The sequence below is a fragment of the Carya illinoinensis genome, chromosome 7 (genome assembly GCF_018687715.1).
Source record: "Carya illinoinensis cultivar Pawnee chromosome 7, C.illinoinensisPawnee_v1, whole genome shotgun sequence".
Taxonomy (NCBI): domain Eukaryota; kingdom Viridiplantae; phylum Streptophyta; class Magnoliopsida; order Fagales; family Juglandaceae; genus Carya; species Carya illinoinensis.
The window spans coordinates 31,216,496-31,231,952 of NC_056758.1; the positions used below are offsets into that span (position 1 = coordinate 31,216,496).

At 36.1% G+C, this 15,457-nt stretch overlaps 2 protein-coding genes and 1 long non-coding RNA gene across 3 annotated transcripts; 2 read left to right on the forward strand and 1 right to left on the reverse strand.

Moving 5' to 3' along the window:
* Positions 1–3,061: 3,061 nt before the first annotated feature.
* Positions 3,062–6,756, reverse strand: LOC122315235. Its single transcript, XR_006243972.1, has 3 exons — positions 6,607–6,756; positions 4,909–5,422; positions 3,062–3,597 (listed from the first exon to the last, which is right to left on the reverse strand). It is a non-coding gene; the product is annotated as an uncharacterized LOC122315235 (long non-coding RNA).
* Positions 6,757–8,870: 2,114 nt separating this feature from the next.
* LOC122316325 (protein FAR1-RELATED SEQUENCE 5-like) lies at positions 8,871–10,515 on the forward strand. The gene is made up of 3 exons (XM_043132854.1): positions 8,871–8,876; positions 8,959–10,299; positions 10,405–10,515. The coding sequence occupies exons 1-3, from the start codon at positions 8,871–8,873 to the stop codon at positions 10,513–10,515; spliced, it is 1,458 nt and encodes a 485-aa protein (XP_042988788.1).
* A 51-nt stretch (positions 10,516–10,566) lies between these two features.
* LOC122316326 lies at positions 10,567–11,747 on the forward strand. Its single transcript, XM_043132855.1, has 4 exons — positions 10,567–11,196; positions 11,322–11,411; positions 11,511–11,588; positions 11,685–11,747. The coding sequence occupies exons 1-4, from the start codon at positions 10,567–10,569 to the stop codon at positions 11,745–11,747; spliced, it is 861 nt and encodes a 286-aa protein (XP_042988789.1).
* The last annotated feature ends 3,710 nt before the right edge of the window (positions 11,748–15,457 follow it).

The window sequence follows — 15,457 nt, forward strand, 5'->3', positions numbered from 1 at the left end:
ATCAGAAATCACCACAGAGCCATTAGCTGCAATACCCCAGTACAACTTAACTCCACCATCAGAACCCTACAACCGTAATGAACGTTTTTATGAAAGGTCACTACCAAGCAAATCCTCAATCATGCCTTTGGAATCAGTTGCAAATTCGGAAAGAGAGAAAGAAGCACACAAATTCATTGATGCTTGCTAATCTTTCCTTGAGGTGAAATGGGTAAAAAGACGAAATAAATATACCAATGCAGCAAAGATAGTTATAAATATCCGTTAACTAGGAAAAAAAAACCCTAAAAAAACTGCTACAGATCTGAACTTGAATAGATGCTAGCACAGATATAACCCTAAAAAACCCATTAAAAAAAAGGATACACGCAGATCTGAACTAACTTTCACGAAATGAACATCTCGAGCAAGAGAAATCACTAACGGCATACACACTCATATCCAGAAAAATCGACAACAAACAACAAAGGTAACAGGTATCAAACAACAAACAAAATCACTAACAACCCGATCTACACGAACCTCGTTTTTAAAGGGAAGAGACGGAGAAACCGACAACACCATGCTCACCCAAACCCACAAGCATAAAATCCATTGACCCAAGAAACCGAGAAGGAGATGGAGCGACGGAGAGTGATGATGAAGATGATGACACGAGCGACGAAGATTCGGACAGCAAAGGAAGCTAGGGTTTCGGCGTGAGAGAGAGAGAGAGAGAGAGAGAGAGAGAGAGAGAGAGAGAGAGAGAGAGAGAGAGAGAGAGAGAGAGAGAGAGAGAGAGAGAGAGAGAGAGAGAGAGAGAGAGAGAGAGAGAGAGAGAGAACGGCGTGAGAAATGAAAGTGAGTAGGGTTTTGATGCATCTTTTCAAAAAACCCGGGTACCGGGTTTAAAACCCAGAACCGGGTTTTAAATCCGGTTACCTGGCCCGGGTTTATACGGATTTTAAGATGCGGATTTCGGCCCGGATCAAATCCAGGCCGAAACCCATAACCGGGAACCCGGTTATCCGGATTCCGGTCCGGGCCGGATAAAATCCGGCCCGGATGAACAGTCCTACTTCTTAGTTTATATGTTTTTTGCCAGAGGAGTAATGATGCTACTCCTCAATCATGCAAGAGTAAGATAGAGCCACCCATAACTCCAATCAGCTTATGGGATGCAACTCAGGTACTCATTCTTTTCCTAGTTGTGATTCTTTTGGGGTGGGGTTGGGTGGAGGTGATTAGGTAAAGGCCTACTCAGAGATTTGAATATGCCTTCAATTGCTTTGATTTTGCATAAACATGCCTCTTAACATTGAGTTTTTGCTTCATGGGTTGTTAAAGCATGCCTACTATTAGTTTCTAAACCTAGGCTTAAAGAAAAATCTATTTGCAAGCTCACTTATTGGTACAAAAAACATGTCACTAATGTAAATGACTACTGCACCAGTTGGCATACATACCGGTGTATAAGTAGTAGAACTCTTGCTTGTATGTTTGTTTCTTCATACTTAATTGTAATTTTTTCCTGTGATTCATTATTCCATTTTTTCACTCGATAAGTAAATAAACCCCTGAGACTCATATTTCCTTGAACCACATTAATAGGAAGTGTCCAGTGCACAAAATCAAGGTAATCGTTCCGCGAGCAGTCATGGGAGTTGGAGCTTTAAGTCATAAGATTAGGTTTGATATCTTTACTTAAAATATCAGCAGACCAATTAATAATTTTTAATAATTCAGATGATATATTGATTTTGCTTCAACTTGTATATCTTGCAAATAAGCTTGGACCAACAAAGGCTATCTGAGATAGGAAATTCATCAGAAACTAAATTCAATTATGGAGAAATGCATTGATTGCATGAAGCAAACATATTATGTATTGGTGGCTTTATGTAATCTACTTTTGATATGGAATTTAATATATTGTAATTTATTTTTTGTAATGTAATGTATAAATAGCAAGTAATAAAATATGTAGTGATTGCATTATGTTAATTTAGATGCATTTAGTTAAAAAGGTAATTAGTTTTATATATAAAAGAATATGCCTTGCAACATTTTTTCTTGAAAAATTTACAATAGAATATAAGCTCTTGGATAATATATATATATATATATATATAAAAGCTTGTTGAAAGGAATAGAATGACATAGGCTGTTGTTAAAAAAATAAAAAAAAAATAAAAAATAAAAAATAAAAAAAAACCCAGTTACAAGTCAGAACCCGAATTTCGAGTTTAAAAAAATCCGAATTCACACGGGTTCCGGTCCAGGTTGTAACCCACATATATCCGGGCCAAAAATCGGCCTGGGTTTGAAATCCAAGTTTTAGATTGAGTATACTCAGATATCTTGTCCGGAACCCGGATGAACAGTCCTAAAGATTAGATTAGATGATTTTAAATGAAAGTTTAAGTTAAATAAAATATTATTAAAATATTATTATTGTTTTGAGATTTGAAAAAGTTGAATTATTTATTATATTTTGTGTGAAAATTTGAAAAAATTATAATGACGATATGAGATGAAACCCTCTTTAAATTCAAATGGCTCTTAAATATAGATGTGTAAATTTTATACACTTATTTTAAAAATTGTGCGATTCATTATTTAAAAAAAAAATAAGAATTTTTAAATAAATTTTAAATTTACTTTTTTAAAAAGAATTTCGCGGAAGTACAAATCATTTGAAATGAAATTTCTTGATTTCCTTAAGTTTTGAATCAGTGCCACTCAGCGTGGGACCTGATTTTTGGTTTTACGCCAAAACGGTCTAATTATTATGTTAGCTCCATAAACGGTTGTCGTTTCCTTTGAATGGAGAACATCACTAAGAGCCCATTGCCAAGTCTAAAGTCTAAAGTTTGGCTAGAATTTCAAGTTTTTGCTATAGGATTAAACTTTGGCTAGGTGAAACCACATTCGACTAGCTATCTTAAAGCCAAAATAGTAATATAATATTATATATTTTAATAATATTTTATATTTTTTTTATATTTTACAAATACACTCCATATATTAAATAATAAATATACTGCATATAAATCAAAACCAAAAAGAGAAAAAAAAAACGTATAATAATTATCTCCTTACTCATTTTTTCCTACATATTACAACTTTATAATCTGAATGCAGTACTACTTCATGCACAACAACTTTCAAATGAAACCCTATAAATAACAAGGAAAAATCAAGGGTCCGAGCACTAGATCATACATAAAATGCATATCATCCAACTTCTTCTTCTTTAGTTCGAATTCTACACATCTTCGGTATATGAAATAGAACAACATATACTCTTTGGTATATGAAACAGAACAACCACCCTTGCCACTGGAAACAGACTCTACAGACACAACCACCCTTGCCATAGTCCCCATTACAATATGTATTCTTCTCCAACTCAACAGCCAAAACAATTGAATCTCTTTAGCCATTCTGATCCAAAACAGGCCAAATGATCACTTGAGACTGAATTTTCTTTTTCAATTCATCAATATATTCTCCAGATACATACTCCACTGAAGACATTGATAACTTATCACCTGTGAATGAGACCAACTGCTCAAGGCTATTCACTCTTTCTTGTAATTCCTTATTCTCTGAGCACTGAAAATAACCAGATAATTAAGCTTGATAAGTTGAAGTCAACTTACTAAAAGGATTAGCAGCATCTCCAAACAAAGGAAAATAAAGCTGCTAAAGATTGTGATGAAGTGAAAATAAATCAACTTATGCAGAAATGCTGGAGAATATTGAGTGGTTCAGAAATGCCAAGAACCTTTCTCAGAAACCTTATGCAGAAAGCTAATATTGAGCCTGTGGGTTTCTGAATAAGAAGCCAATAATATTCATGTTTGTATTGGTGCTATGTACTTCTAGTTGAATGAAGTCTAGCTTGTAATATTTGTAATATTGAATGAAAAGTCTAGCTTGCTGCTGATATGTTTGTAAGATTGAGCTTGTTGATATGTTTGTAATATTGAATTAAGAGTCTAGCTTGCTGCTGATATGTTTGTAATATTGAGCTTGTTGATATGTTTGTAACATTGAATGAAAAGTCTAGCTTGCTGCTCTGCACTTCTAGTTTCGTTTAAAGATATTGCAGAAACAAAAAAGCATTAGAAAAACCTCCAAATAATTCTATTAATTCACAAGTGCACATGGAGTACTTGAAGCGGAGGAATGAATCTATCTTACTGCACTGAAGATTAAATAGAGCAACATCATATAAAATGTAAAGAATTAAGTACAAGTTGAGCATATCAAATATAAAGAAATACAAGTGGACCAAAACAATTTTGTTTTCTCCACAAACTTCAGTCCCTAAAACTCATTGCTTTCCTCATTTCAAAACAAGAAAGGGGAAAAAATAACTGGTAATACCTAGCTAAGCACCTGCTGTTTCACCTCCACTACCCTCCCAAACTCCCGAAGTGTATTATGCATCACAAACAATAACAAAAGTTCAACAAAGAAAATTGTCGTCAAAGCTTCGTGCATATAATCAAGGTTGAAAAAATAACACCGTCAAGCTCTTTTTCATTGATCTCAAATCCAAATTCTACATTAAAAAAAAAAAAAAGACAAATTTATCTAGAAATTAGGCCTAGGATTTCTACAGCTGATTCCATCACAGAATCCATCAACTCAACTCAACTCGTATCGTGAAAAATCTTAAATCCAATAAACATTAATTTGATAAATCTCGAATAATCTAAATTAAAATTAATCAGCATAACTTAAGAAATCATAGGTGTTAAGTTGCAGAACCACCACGATGACTCTATTTAATCACTTATTGAAGAGAAAAATGAGAGAAATGGGAGTACATCATAATCGAATCAAAAAAATGAGAGAAGAGGGAGAGGAGAAACTCCAATCGAAATGAACAGAGAAGAGAATCTGGAAGAGACTTACCAGTTGGCCTGGAAGAAGACAACCGACGAAGATGTAGACTGATGAACGAGGAAGCTTGCAGGTTGAAGAAGAGCGAGGGAGAGAAGAGCGCGAGGTTGCTTGCGGCTTGAAGAAAGAGAAAAGAACGAGGGAAAGACCAAGCGGGGGATTGATGAAATAATAAAATATCCTTATCCAGAGCAAACAGTGGCTGGCCAGGTATGGTGAGGGACTAAGACTTACTGTAGTTGAAGTCTGAAATTTTTGTTATATAGCCAGTCCGATGCAGAGCAAAATATCTACAAGAGTCTAAATTTTAGACTTGCGTTGGGCAATGACCTCACCATTGCCAATGCTCTAACTCACTAGTCTATAATAAATCGGTAGTCTTGAGCCTTCAGTCGTTTTAACAGTCTTTTTTTCTTCTTTCCTTGTACATAAAAGAATCAACCCATTTGATTGAGGGACTGGGCTGAGTCGGCTAGGCATGATCATTGGCTCGCCCAATCAATTTTTTGGCCCAACCCAACGTGGCCTGCAACACAGGGTCAACAGAAATAACCCAATGTCACGTCAGGTAAAATTAGTGGTTATTTTTTAAATTTTTTCTCATGAAGCTACTCATTCATCCACTACATGACTTCCCATAGGCCATCCATAATATAAACAATAAACAAGAATATAACGTCTATATATGATCAAAGGAAAACATTCCCGTCATTTGAAACAAATTCATGAACCTGTCTGGAGATTACGCCATTTCGTAGGGTAGGTGAATGATAAAAGATTGCAAAGAGTTACGTGGAAGAGGGGATTCAGATATCTCCAGCTCTCTATCACATCCTACCCAAACTTGGAGGGGGGAAGCAATTTGCATATACTTATCCCTTGCTTGGTTCCAAGTCTATCACTCCGGCCTACACAAACTCGATGCAATTTGCATCCTAAAATAGGAACACCTGATTTGTCTAAGTTAACGTTGCTTGTGGCTATGGTAATGTTGCCTATACTTATCCCTTGCTTGGGTCCAAGTCTTGCCTGCCTCAAAAGCAAATGTCTACTAAATAAATGCATAAGGCCATGCTCATCACTAATTCAAGAGAATGCAACATGTTCAATGAGGCTCATCCAAGACTCTTGCAAAGGTACAGGGAGACAAAAAGAGCAATGGCTACATTAAAGAATTTTAATTGCATTACATACAGAATTACAAGAGGGGTGAAAAATTAAAATGCCTGTAACAAACACCAAGATGTTGCAGTTCAGAAGAAATCATCATCACTTTTTATTGTGACCAAATCAAACTGATAAGAGATGCCCAACACCAACTTCATTCTTGAGGTTCAAAATTGAAGACAAAGTATTTGGATTCAAAGGAATAAAGTTGTAAATAAAAAGGCTGATTACAATAAATTTCAAAACATGTCTTTAAGCTTCTCATCAAAAGCCCCTTTTTTTCCTCTTAATCTAAATCACCCAAAAATAAGTTCAAGATTCTTTTAAAGAAAAGAAAAATAAGACAAAAAACAAAAGCTTGAAATTTTAGAACCAATGAAGCTGCTATGGAGTTAAACTAGCAGAAGAACTTGAAGTAACGATTTTTTCAAAAGCAGAAGGGAGATTTATTCTACAAAATTAGACTATTGCAGAGCTAAGCTGAAACAGAGCTCACAAGGTGATGATCTTGGAACTACGGCCGAAGAGAGAAAAGGAACATACCTCCGTCTTAGAGACCCACGCCGAAGCTGATCTTGGAGCTGCAGTCGAAGGGAGAGAGAGACAAAGAGATACGTATTGGTGGTTCTGCTACGGTTTCGCCCTCAACATTCTTTAGATGACCCGCTTATAATGAGTACTTCTATATGCAAGCACACGGCGCACCACATGCGGACGAAATCTGACGTGACAACTTAAAATAAAGGAAAAAAAAAAAAAAGAAGAAGAGGCGGAAAACAAGAAAAAGTGGGAAATGGAAAAGTAGCTTCCTTCATAAGCTTTTCACCGTTTCATTCGTCCGTATGTAGTTCTTGCGCGAGAGCTTCCCCGACCAATCACGTACAATTTCCGGTGAATCTTCTCCACCATTTTCAGTGTGACGACCAACCTTCTCATCTGTTAATTTTATTTTTATCTATCTGTCACTTTCTCTATTTTAATCCTCAAGTGGTCTCCATTTTTTTGACAGGTTTGAGGTTTCTCAAGTGGTCTCTGTTCCAGTCCATTTTATACCATTAGAGTACATGGTAATCTCAGAAGGAAAATCTCACGTAGCATTCAAGTTTCAGATGTAAAAATGTGCTTCCCGAAAAGGTATTTTTAGTTTTCTTGTTTATTTGAAAATAAGCATGTAACTTTTTACCATTTTTTTACTCTTATCTAACGAGGTGGTGTTTTCCTTTACCTTACAAAGTGTTATTTATTTTGGTTTACAACCAAACATAGTGTACATAGCTGCTGATCGAGGAAACCAGTAGAAGAAGGGGGGGTTGAGGCTGCGTTGGTTGGTTTCCTGAAAACATGAGAGATTGAGGCTAGAGTGAGGGTCGGAAGCTTGTTGGAATAGAAGGTAATTTTTCCTGACTTGGGATTGAGTTGATTAGTCAAGTAGAAAGTGGTGAAATAATCGGCCCTCATATCTCAAAAACATTACAGAAGTGTTATACAGGGCATTATTAGCAACCAACATCTCTCCCTTTTTTTTTTTTCGAAATATTTCTCCTGTTTTATCCATCCCGGTTCTTCGTCTTAGTTTGGCAAAATGAAAGTGAATGTATTGTTAGAACCAATATTTGTGTCGTAACCAATATAACACTGGCTAGCTTAGCACCTATGTTAAGCTCTGTGTTAATGAGGAAACACGACCAGATTAGCTAGTTGGTTGTTATACTAACATAGACTGGTGACTGCATTAAGGCACCCATCCCATCTCATGCTTATACAACCAGCTGGATATCACGGGACCATCAATCCTATACTAACGTGAGACTGGTGAAGACATATGCTTAATACACAAGAATTTGTGAAACCATGGTAATTCATGGAAAGTTCTCATTCCAAAATAAAGCTAGAGTTGAACTCCAATTTGATACATAGCCGAAAGGAGGAAAAAATAGGTTACAATTTGATAAATGAGATGTACGTGCTTGCTCTTCTTCTTCTTCTTTGGCCTTTTTGTTTTTATTTAATAATTTTATTATTTTTTTTTATTTTGCTTAGGAAAAAAAAATATAGTGTGCATCTATTCATACATACAAGCTCTGTTAATAGAGTTTGCACATTAATCAAACTATGAAAAACTGAACGTGGTCAACAGTAACGTAGAAGACATAATTTTCATATTTAGTCTTGTACTACTATCTAATTTAGCTAGAACTAGCATGCACATAAACTCTACATATGCAATCATGCATGGTTGTATGTATTAAGTCCTCTTGATAAAAAGTTGCGGCCATATCAATTTAGTTTCTAAATGATACATTATTCTGAGCATAAAGAATATCTATTTACTGTATACTGCTACCAATGGGTTTAGGTAATATAAAGCTTATCTCCAAATTATTTATTGCATTTTATATAATTTATATAAGCTGATTTTTAATGTATAAATCTATTCTCTAGATGGAGAAAGGGAATGAGCATGCATCTTCCTCTACACCTCCTACCGCACATCCAGAAATAAATCCTCTGTCCCAGGTAGGAATTTATCGCTTTTCGGCATATTCAGCTTTTATAGCATTATCATTACTAGTTTTGTTTCGTAGCTGGCACGAGTACATCTTTGTTTCGACATCATTTTTATTTTATATGTTAGGCGATACCAATACCATTTTATCCGGGTTTGTCAAACTATATGCATGGTTTCCATCCACCAATGCCACATGCGTGGTTACCACCATTTGTGGAGCATCCCGATGCAAACCCATCTACATGGACTAGTCAGGTGAGGATACTTCATTTCTTAAGTACAGCGGTTATTTTTATCAATGTTTGTAATCAATTTCATGGGTGTAATTGCAGGGAAATCCACTGCCCCCATTTCACGCATCAGCTTTCTCTCCGATTGGTGCTCAGTCGACAACTTCAAGCCATGTGGATGAAATCCAACATATATCACCCGAGTCTACTGGAAAAAGTTTGTCGACTGAGCCTTCCATTCATGATACTGTTGAACCCAATGATGCCGATCAGTCCAGGGATAATGTTGAACTCAAAGATGCCGATCAATCCGGGAGTACAAATATTGAAGGGGCCGATATCGTTGAGGAGCCAAAATTGGGAATGGTGTTTAAATCTGAAAAGGAGTTACTTTCTTACTATAAACGATATGGGCAACAATCCGGTTTTGGGATTATGACACAAAGGAGTCATAGGTTTGAGGATGGGAGCATTAGATATGTCACATTGGGTTGTGCTCGTGGTGGGAAGGCACGAAACCGTACGACAAATGTCGCGAGGCCGCGTCCGACATCAAAGACAGAATGTAAGGCACGGATAAATGTGATGTTTAAAAAAGGGGTGTTGAAGGTGTCGAGTGTTAACAATTCCCATAATCACGGCCTAAGTCCACAAAAGTCAAGGTTCTTTCGCTGTAATAGAGAAGTGAGCGAGTCTGTTAAGAGAGTGCTAGATATAAATGATCAGGCTGGGATCAGAATGAACAAGAGTTTTGCCTCTCTTGTACAAGAAGCGGGTGGGTTTGAGAAGTTGCCATTCACTGAAAAAGACTGTCGTAACTATATTGACAAGGCACGCCACCTTCGACTTGGAAAAGGTGGAGCTGGAGCCCTCAGTGAGTACTTTACTCGGATGCAATATAAGAATGACGGATTCTTTTCACTAATGGATATGGATGATGAAGGGCGGCTGAGGAATGTATTCTGGGCGGATGCACGAAGTAGGGCGGCGTACAAATATTTTGGATATGTCGTCACATTCGACACGACATATTTGACAAACAGATATGGGATGCCGTTTGCACCGTTTGTTGGTGTAAACCACCATGGCCAGTCAATTCTATTGGGGGCTGGATTAATTTCTAGTGAGGATACAGTAACGTTTACATGGTTATTTCAGACTTGGTTGACTTGTATGAATGGTGAAGCTCCCAAGGCTATTATCATAGATCAAGATAGAGCCATGAAAAATGCCATTAGTCTCGTCTTTCCAAACAGCCGACACAGATTTTGCTTATGGCACATCTTGAAAAAATTGCCAGAGAAGCTAGGTTCACATGGTGCATACAAAACTGGTTTGAAAAGTCAGTTGCTAAATTGTGTGTATGACTCTGACACAATAGAAGAGTTTGAGGGCTCTTGGGAAGTGTTGATTACGAAGTACAACTTGCAGGAGAATGCTTGGTTGAAGAGTTTATATGCTGAGCGTACGTATTGGGCACCGATGTTCATGAAACAAGTTTTTTGGGCTGGAATGAGTACAACCCAGCGAAGCGAGAGCATGAATGCTTTCTTTGACGGGTATGTTCATGCTAAGACAAACTTAAAAGAGTTTGTCGATCAGTTCGATAATGCATTGAGGAAGAAGATTGAGAGTGAAAGTGAGGCGGACTTCCAATCATTCAACGTCACAATTCCCGTCGTCTCTCCCTCTCCACTTGAGAAGATTTTTTAGGGGATATACACTTGCAATAAATTTAGAGAAGTTCATAAAGAAGTAATAGGGATGCTTGCAACTCTTCCTACTCTACACCGGAAGGATGGTGTAATTGCAACGTACCATATAGAAGATGAAGTGGATGTTGAGGATTTCATCAAGGAGATGACCCACACAGTGTACTTTAATGAGGCCGAATGTGAAGTGAAGTGTTCATGTGCCTTGTTTGAGATGAGAGGGATACTATGTAGACATGTGTTAGGCATTATGAGAGTTAACAAAGTCCGTTCGGTTCCTGAAAAGTACATACTAGATCGATGGCAGAAAGACATCAAAAGGACATACACTCTTATACGAAGTAGTTATGACTTAGTTGATCAGAGGCCTGAAGTTAGCAGATATTCACGTATCATCAAGAAATGCTATGAAGTAGCCACAAATGCATCTTCATGTGATGAGCACACTGAGGATATGTTAGATAAGCTAGATGCGATGAACTTAGGCTACCGCACCAAGACGCCGCCCTCGAAGGTTGTAACTACTGATGCCGAAACAACGACAGCTGTGAGTTCTAAGAAAGTATTGAGTCCTAATGTAGTCAAAGGAAAAGGTAGACCGCCATCTCTTAGAAAAAAATCAATGATTGAGAAAGTAAAACACACGACGAAGAAGGCTAGTCAAAAAGGAAAGCGTAAACAGGTTAACTAAGTGCACTATTATGAATTTTCACGCTTTTATACTTTGTATATTTACTATTATAGAGCCATGAGAAGTGAGGAAGTGTTTATTCAGTACTTTAACACCATCTTTTTTTATCTTTGTAGCCGCATGGAATACAAGGCGTGGATGTTGGAACGTGCAGGAATTTATTTGGAGAAGCAGATGTTGGAACAACACAAAATGTTCCAGTTCAGGTAACATTTTCGGGGTTTTCAATGATAGGAGAATTAATTTTTTAAGATAATACATAAGCTTTTATACTTTTCACTAATATTCTACTTATGTATTGTTAGCCGTCACAATACACTACCGAAGTGTTGGACTTTAGTGCAACCGAAGTAGGCTTTGCAGTGAATGAGACTCAAGAAAGTGTAAATGGCTTTCTTTATGTTTGTCATACTGTGTAAATGTTCCATAATAAAGTCCTCATGTTGGGTTGATTTTTAAATACTTCTTTATGTTCACAGATGCAAATTGGGTTGGATGGAACCCAGCCGGAATTCATGCATGAGACACAACCGTCACAATAAGTCAGTTAATGGGGTTTGTATCTCGAAATTAATGCACTTTGTGTAAATTATAATTTGCTCAAATACGTGAGTAGTACCATATTTGCTGTTAATTTATGGGAGTTTTATATATTCTTTATGTTCAGATTTGGAAATCATCTATGGGAGTTTGATGTGTTGAAGGACAGATTTGGTGTGCTGTGGTATCAGTTTTGTACAAAAAGGAAGAGTAAGGGGAAGGGTATTGGGCACTCAAGCAGCTCGGTGTTATATATTTTTTGAGATGGGCACTCAAGCAGCCCAGATTAGTGAAGCCAAACACTCTAAAGCACAAACAGCTGTTATATATATTTTTTGTTGGGTAACATCTTTCAATTGTAATTATTTTGTGATAATTTTAGTGAAGTTATGGATGAGTGGTTGTTATTATTTTTTGATGAAAAACAACCAGCTCAAATGCAAAGTACTGCATTTATAGTGTTTTGTATATGTGTAAATATTCCATGTTAATATTTGATGGGTACGATGAGTGGTTGTTAATATTTTTTATTGAAAATAGACCACTCGTTGATGGGTAACTTGAGTGAATGGTTTGTTGTGTCCTACTTCAGGGTTATTATTTGCAAGATGTTGAACTGGCATTACACTACCCAAGTTAGCCACAAATGTCAGGATGTTGATGGCCACATTAACAACCACCATATGTTTTATTCTTGTTATATATATATATATATATAATTTTTTATATATTTTTTCATCTATAGTGTAGCTTTTATTTAATACATATATAGATATATATAGACCCGTTGTCATGGTATGTCTCTTTATTTATTTATTTAAGATCAGTTTGATATGTAAAGTTTGTCTACGAAGTCCAGATTTTCTATTATGTTTTGGTCTATCCAAACATTCACCTTAAGTGGTCTGTTGAGGCGGACTTCAAGTTTGTAACTATGGTGTCGTGTGCAATGTAGATGAGTGGTTTGTTGATGCCAGATTTAAAGTTGGACAAGCAGGTGTCGTGACACAGAGTTGTTAACTTGCCCAGATATGACCTAAAGATATGACCAATTCCAACTTTACATAGCAATTTAATCTTTGAAGAGTTAATCACATTTGATAGCAATTTAATCTTTGAAGAGTTAATCACATTTCAGCAAAATAACTGAGCAATACAGATTCAGCAATAAAGATAAATGCAAAATCTGGGTAACTTGAGTGAGTACTTAGATATGTTTCAGCAATACAAATTCAGCAAACTAAGCACATTTCGGCATATACATGGTTCAATTTATTTCACGTACTAGGCAACTAAACAGTACCACAGACATTTCAGCAATACAAATTCAGCAACATCAGCACATTTTGGCTTCACATGGTTCAATTCATCATTAGATCTGGGTACCTGAACAGTACCACATAGCACTTACAGCACCTGAATTTTCCCACTACACTATCTTCACAACACTATCACACTTTCCAAATAAACAAACTAAATGAGCTTTCAGTACCATTTTGCTCAAAAACACAATCAGCAGTTTCATCAGAATGATCTGTCAGTTGCCTACTTGTTCTAATAATTTCTTACACATTTCCATAACTACTAGTCTAAAGCACAAATTCACAAGTTCAAGCTTTATACAAAATGTTTGACAATCAGTGAGTATTCACTGTGATCGTGAGAAGTACAAATAAAGTAATATACAAATTATAAGATAGAGCTTTATATTTCTGCATTGACAGCCAACTCCCAAGTCCCTCTTGACAATTTCGCCATCTCTTTTTCGAACCTCTTCCATCCAATTTCGAATCTCTTCCATCCAATTTCGAACCTCTTCCTCTCTTCTTTGAACCTCTTCCTCTCTTCTTCGCAACTCTTTGGCTATTTGTTGAAACTGAAACTCTGCCTTAGTTTTCTGAAGTTCTTCCTCATTCCTTAAGGAGTTAATTTCTATTTGAACTAGTTCTTTTTCTCTTTCATGGCCGCTATCACTATCTGCCCATTTGAAATAGTTGCAGTGTGATAACCCCTGTATAAATAAACCAACAAAAGGCATAGTAAATTAACTTGTAATTTTGACTCAAACCCAAACAGAGCAAGTGCTTCTGACTCCAATTTTTTTTTACCTGAGAATTATACTTTGAACACCCAAAGAATGATCGACCTGGATTTCTTGGCGTATTCGATGTTCTAAGCGAAGCGGGTGACCCACAAGTGCACGTTGGATTGTTTCTCAAAGTATGAGTAACACGTGAAGAAGAAGAATCTTCACTCGATACCTTTTCTCCAGACAACATTTTCCCAAAATAGGCAATGGAGTATACTGTTGCTATGAAAAAGAAGTTTTTCTCATTTTTAGTTTATGCTCGGGTTAAGAAGTATTTTTTTAAAAGAAGAGAGGTGGAGACACATAGTTACCGTTAGGGGAGTGTTTGGGGAAAACAGATAAATCATATTAGTGTCAGGTGTCAGGGCAATAAGAGCCTTAATGTCATGAACACAGCCAGAAACACAAAGATTAACTTCAGGGTTATCCATAAATGATAGACCCAGCCCAATCAATGAACAAAACTGCACAAGTTGAGACTACACAAGCACAAATTCGAGCTAAATGTTTATGTAGTGTAAAACAAAATATAAAAGCAGTTTCAACATATTTTATAACATCAAAATGGGGCACATAAGCTAATTGTTCCATGAAAGCATGCATATATGCAGATCCATTGTAATGCAATCAGGTTTGCAATTGCCTTTATTGTTGCAGATAAAAGGGGCTAGCTAGCAGTTACCTAGCTACTTTTTCAATAAAAAATGTACGATATCACTTACATTGAATATTAAAATGTAAGTGATATCACGATACTACTTGCAGATTTAAATTAGCTATTAGCTATTTCAAAAAAATATACTTTAATTACCTAAAAAGATCACTTTCTGAGTTTTCTAGCTGTACAAATGATATTTTAATATGAGTGGTGGAAGTTTAAGGTTGGATTTTGAATGATCAACTTCATAGTTCCTCTAGAACTTGGTTATTGAATGAGGAATCGATCTCTTGTTACTTAACATATTCTACTCTATTACATTCTAGTCTCCTGTGTAATTATTGCTTTCCTAAGTCTCTTTCATATGTCATTTTAACCATACTACTATCTATTGTTTCTGTCTGTCATGTATTTCTTTCCTTCTAACTTTTTCACACATCATTTTTTGTAGATGTTCCATCTGATACCAACACCACAGGGGAACTTTTACGTGTTGAATGACATTTTATGCTTGAATTATTCATGAGGAGTGTTAAGACAATTTAGTAATTTGACAGATAACTCTGTGTTAATTTTTTTAAAATGTTTGAATTGAACATCGAAAGTTAAAACCAAATTTTGTTTAAAGGTTTGATTTATATTATAATATGACCAACTTGATAAATGGCTTGTTAGATTTTGATGGTTTCAGTTTAGGAGACCTTCAGTTCAAACCTTTTCAACAAATTAATCTAAACACACAAATCAACTATATTTTTACAAATAAAATAAGTTCAAATTTTCGAACCTATTCCTTCAACTTTCTCGGCAGCCAAACAGGACATCAGAACGTAATGCTTTCTGTGTGTCAACATTAAAACACTATACATAACTCAATCTTCGTACAAAAATGATAACTATTAATTTCTGAACAGAAACCCTAGCAAAAAAATGTTCAGTGTGAAACCAAAACTTGCCCATTTTCA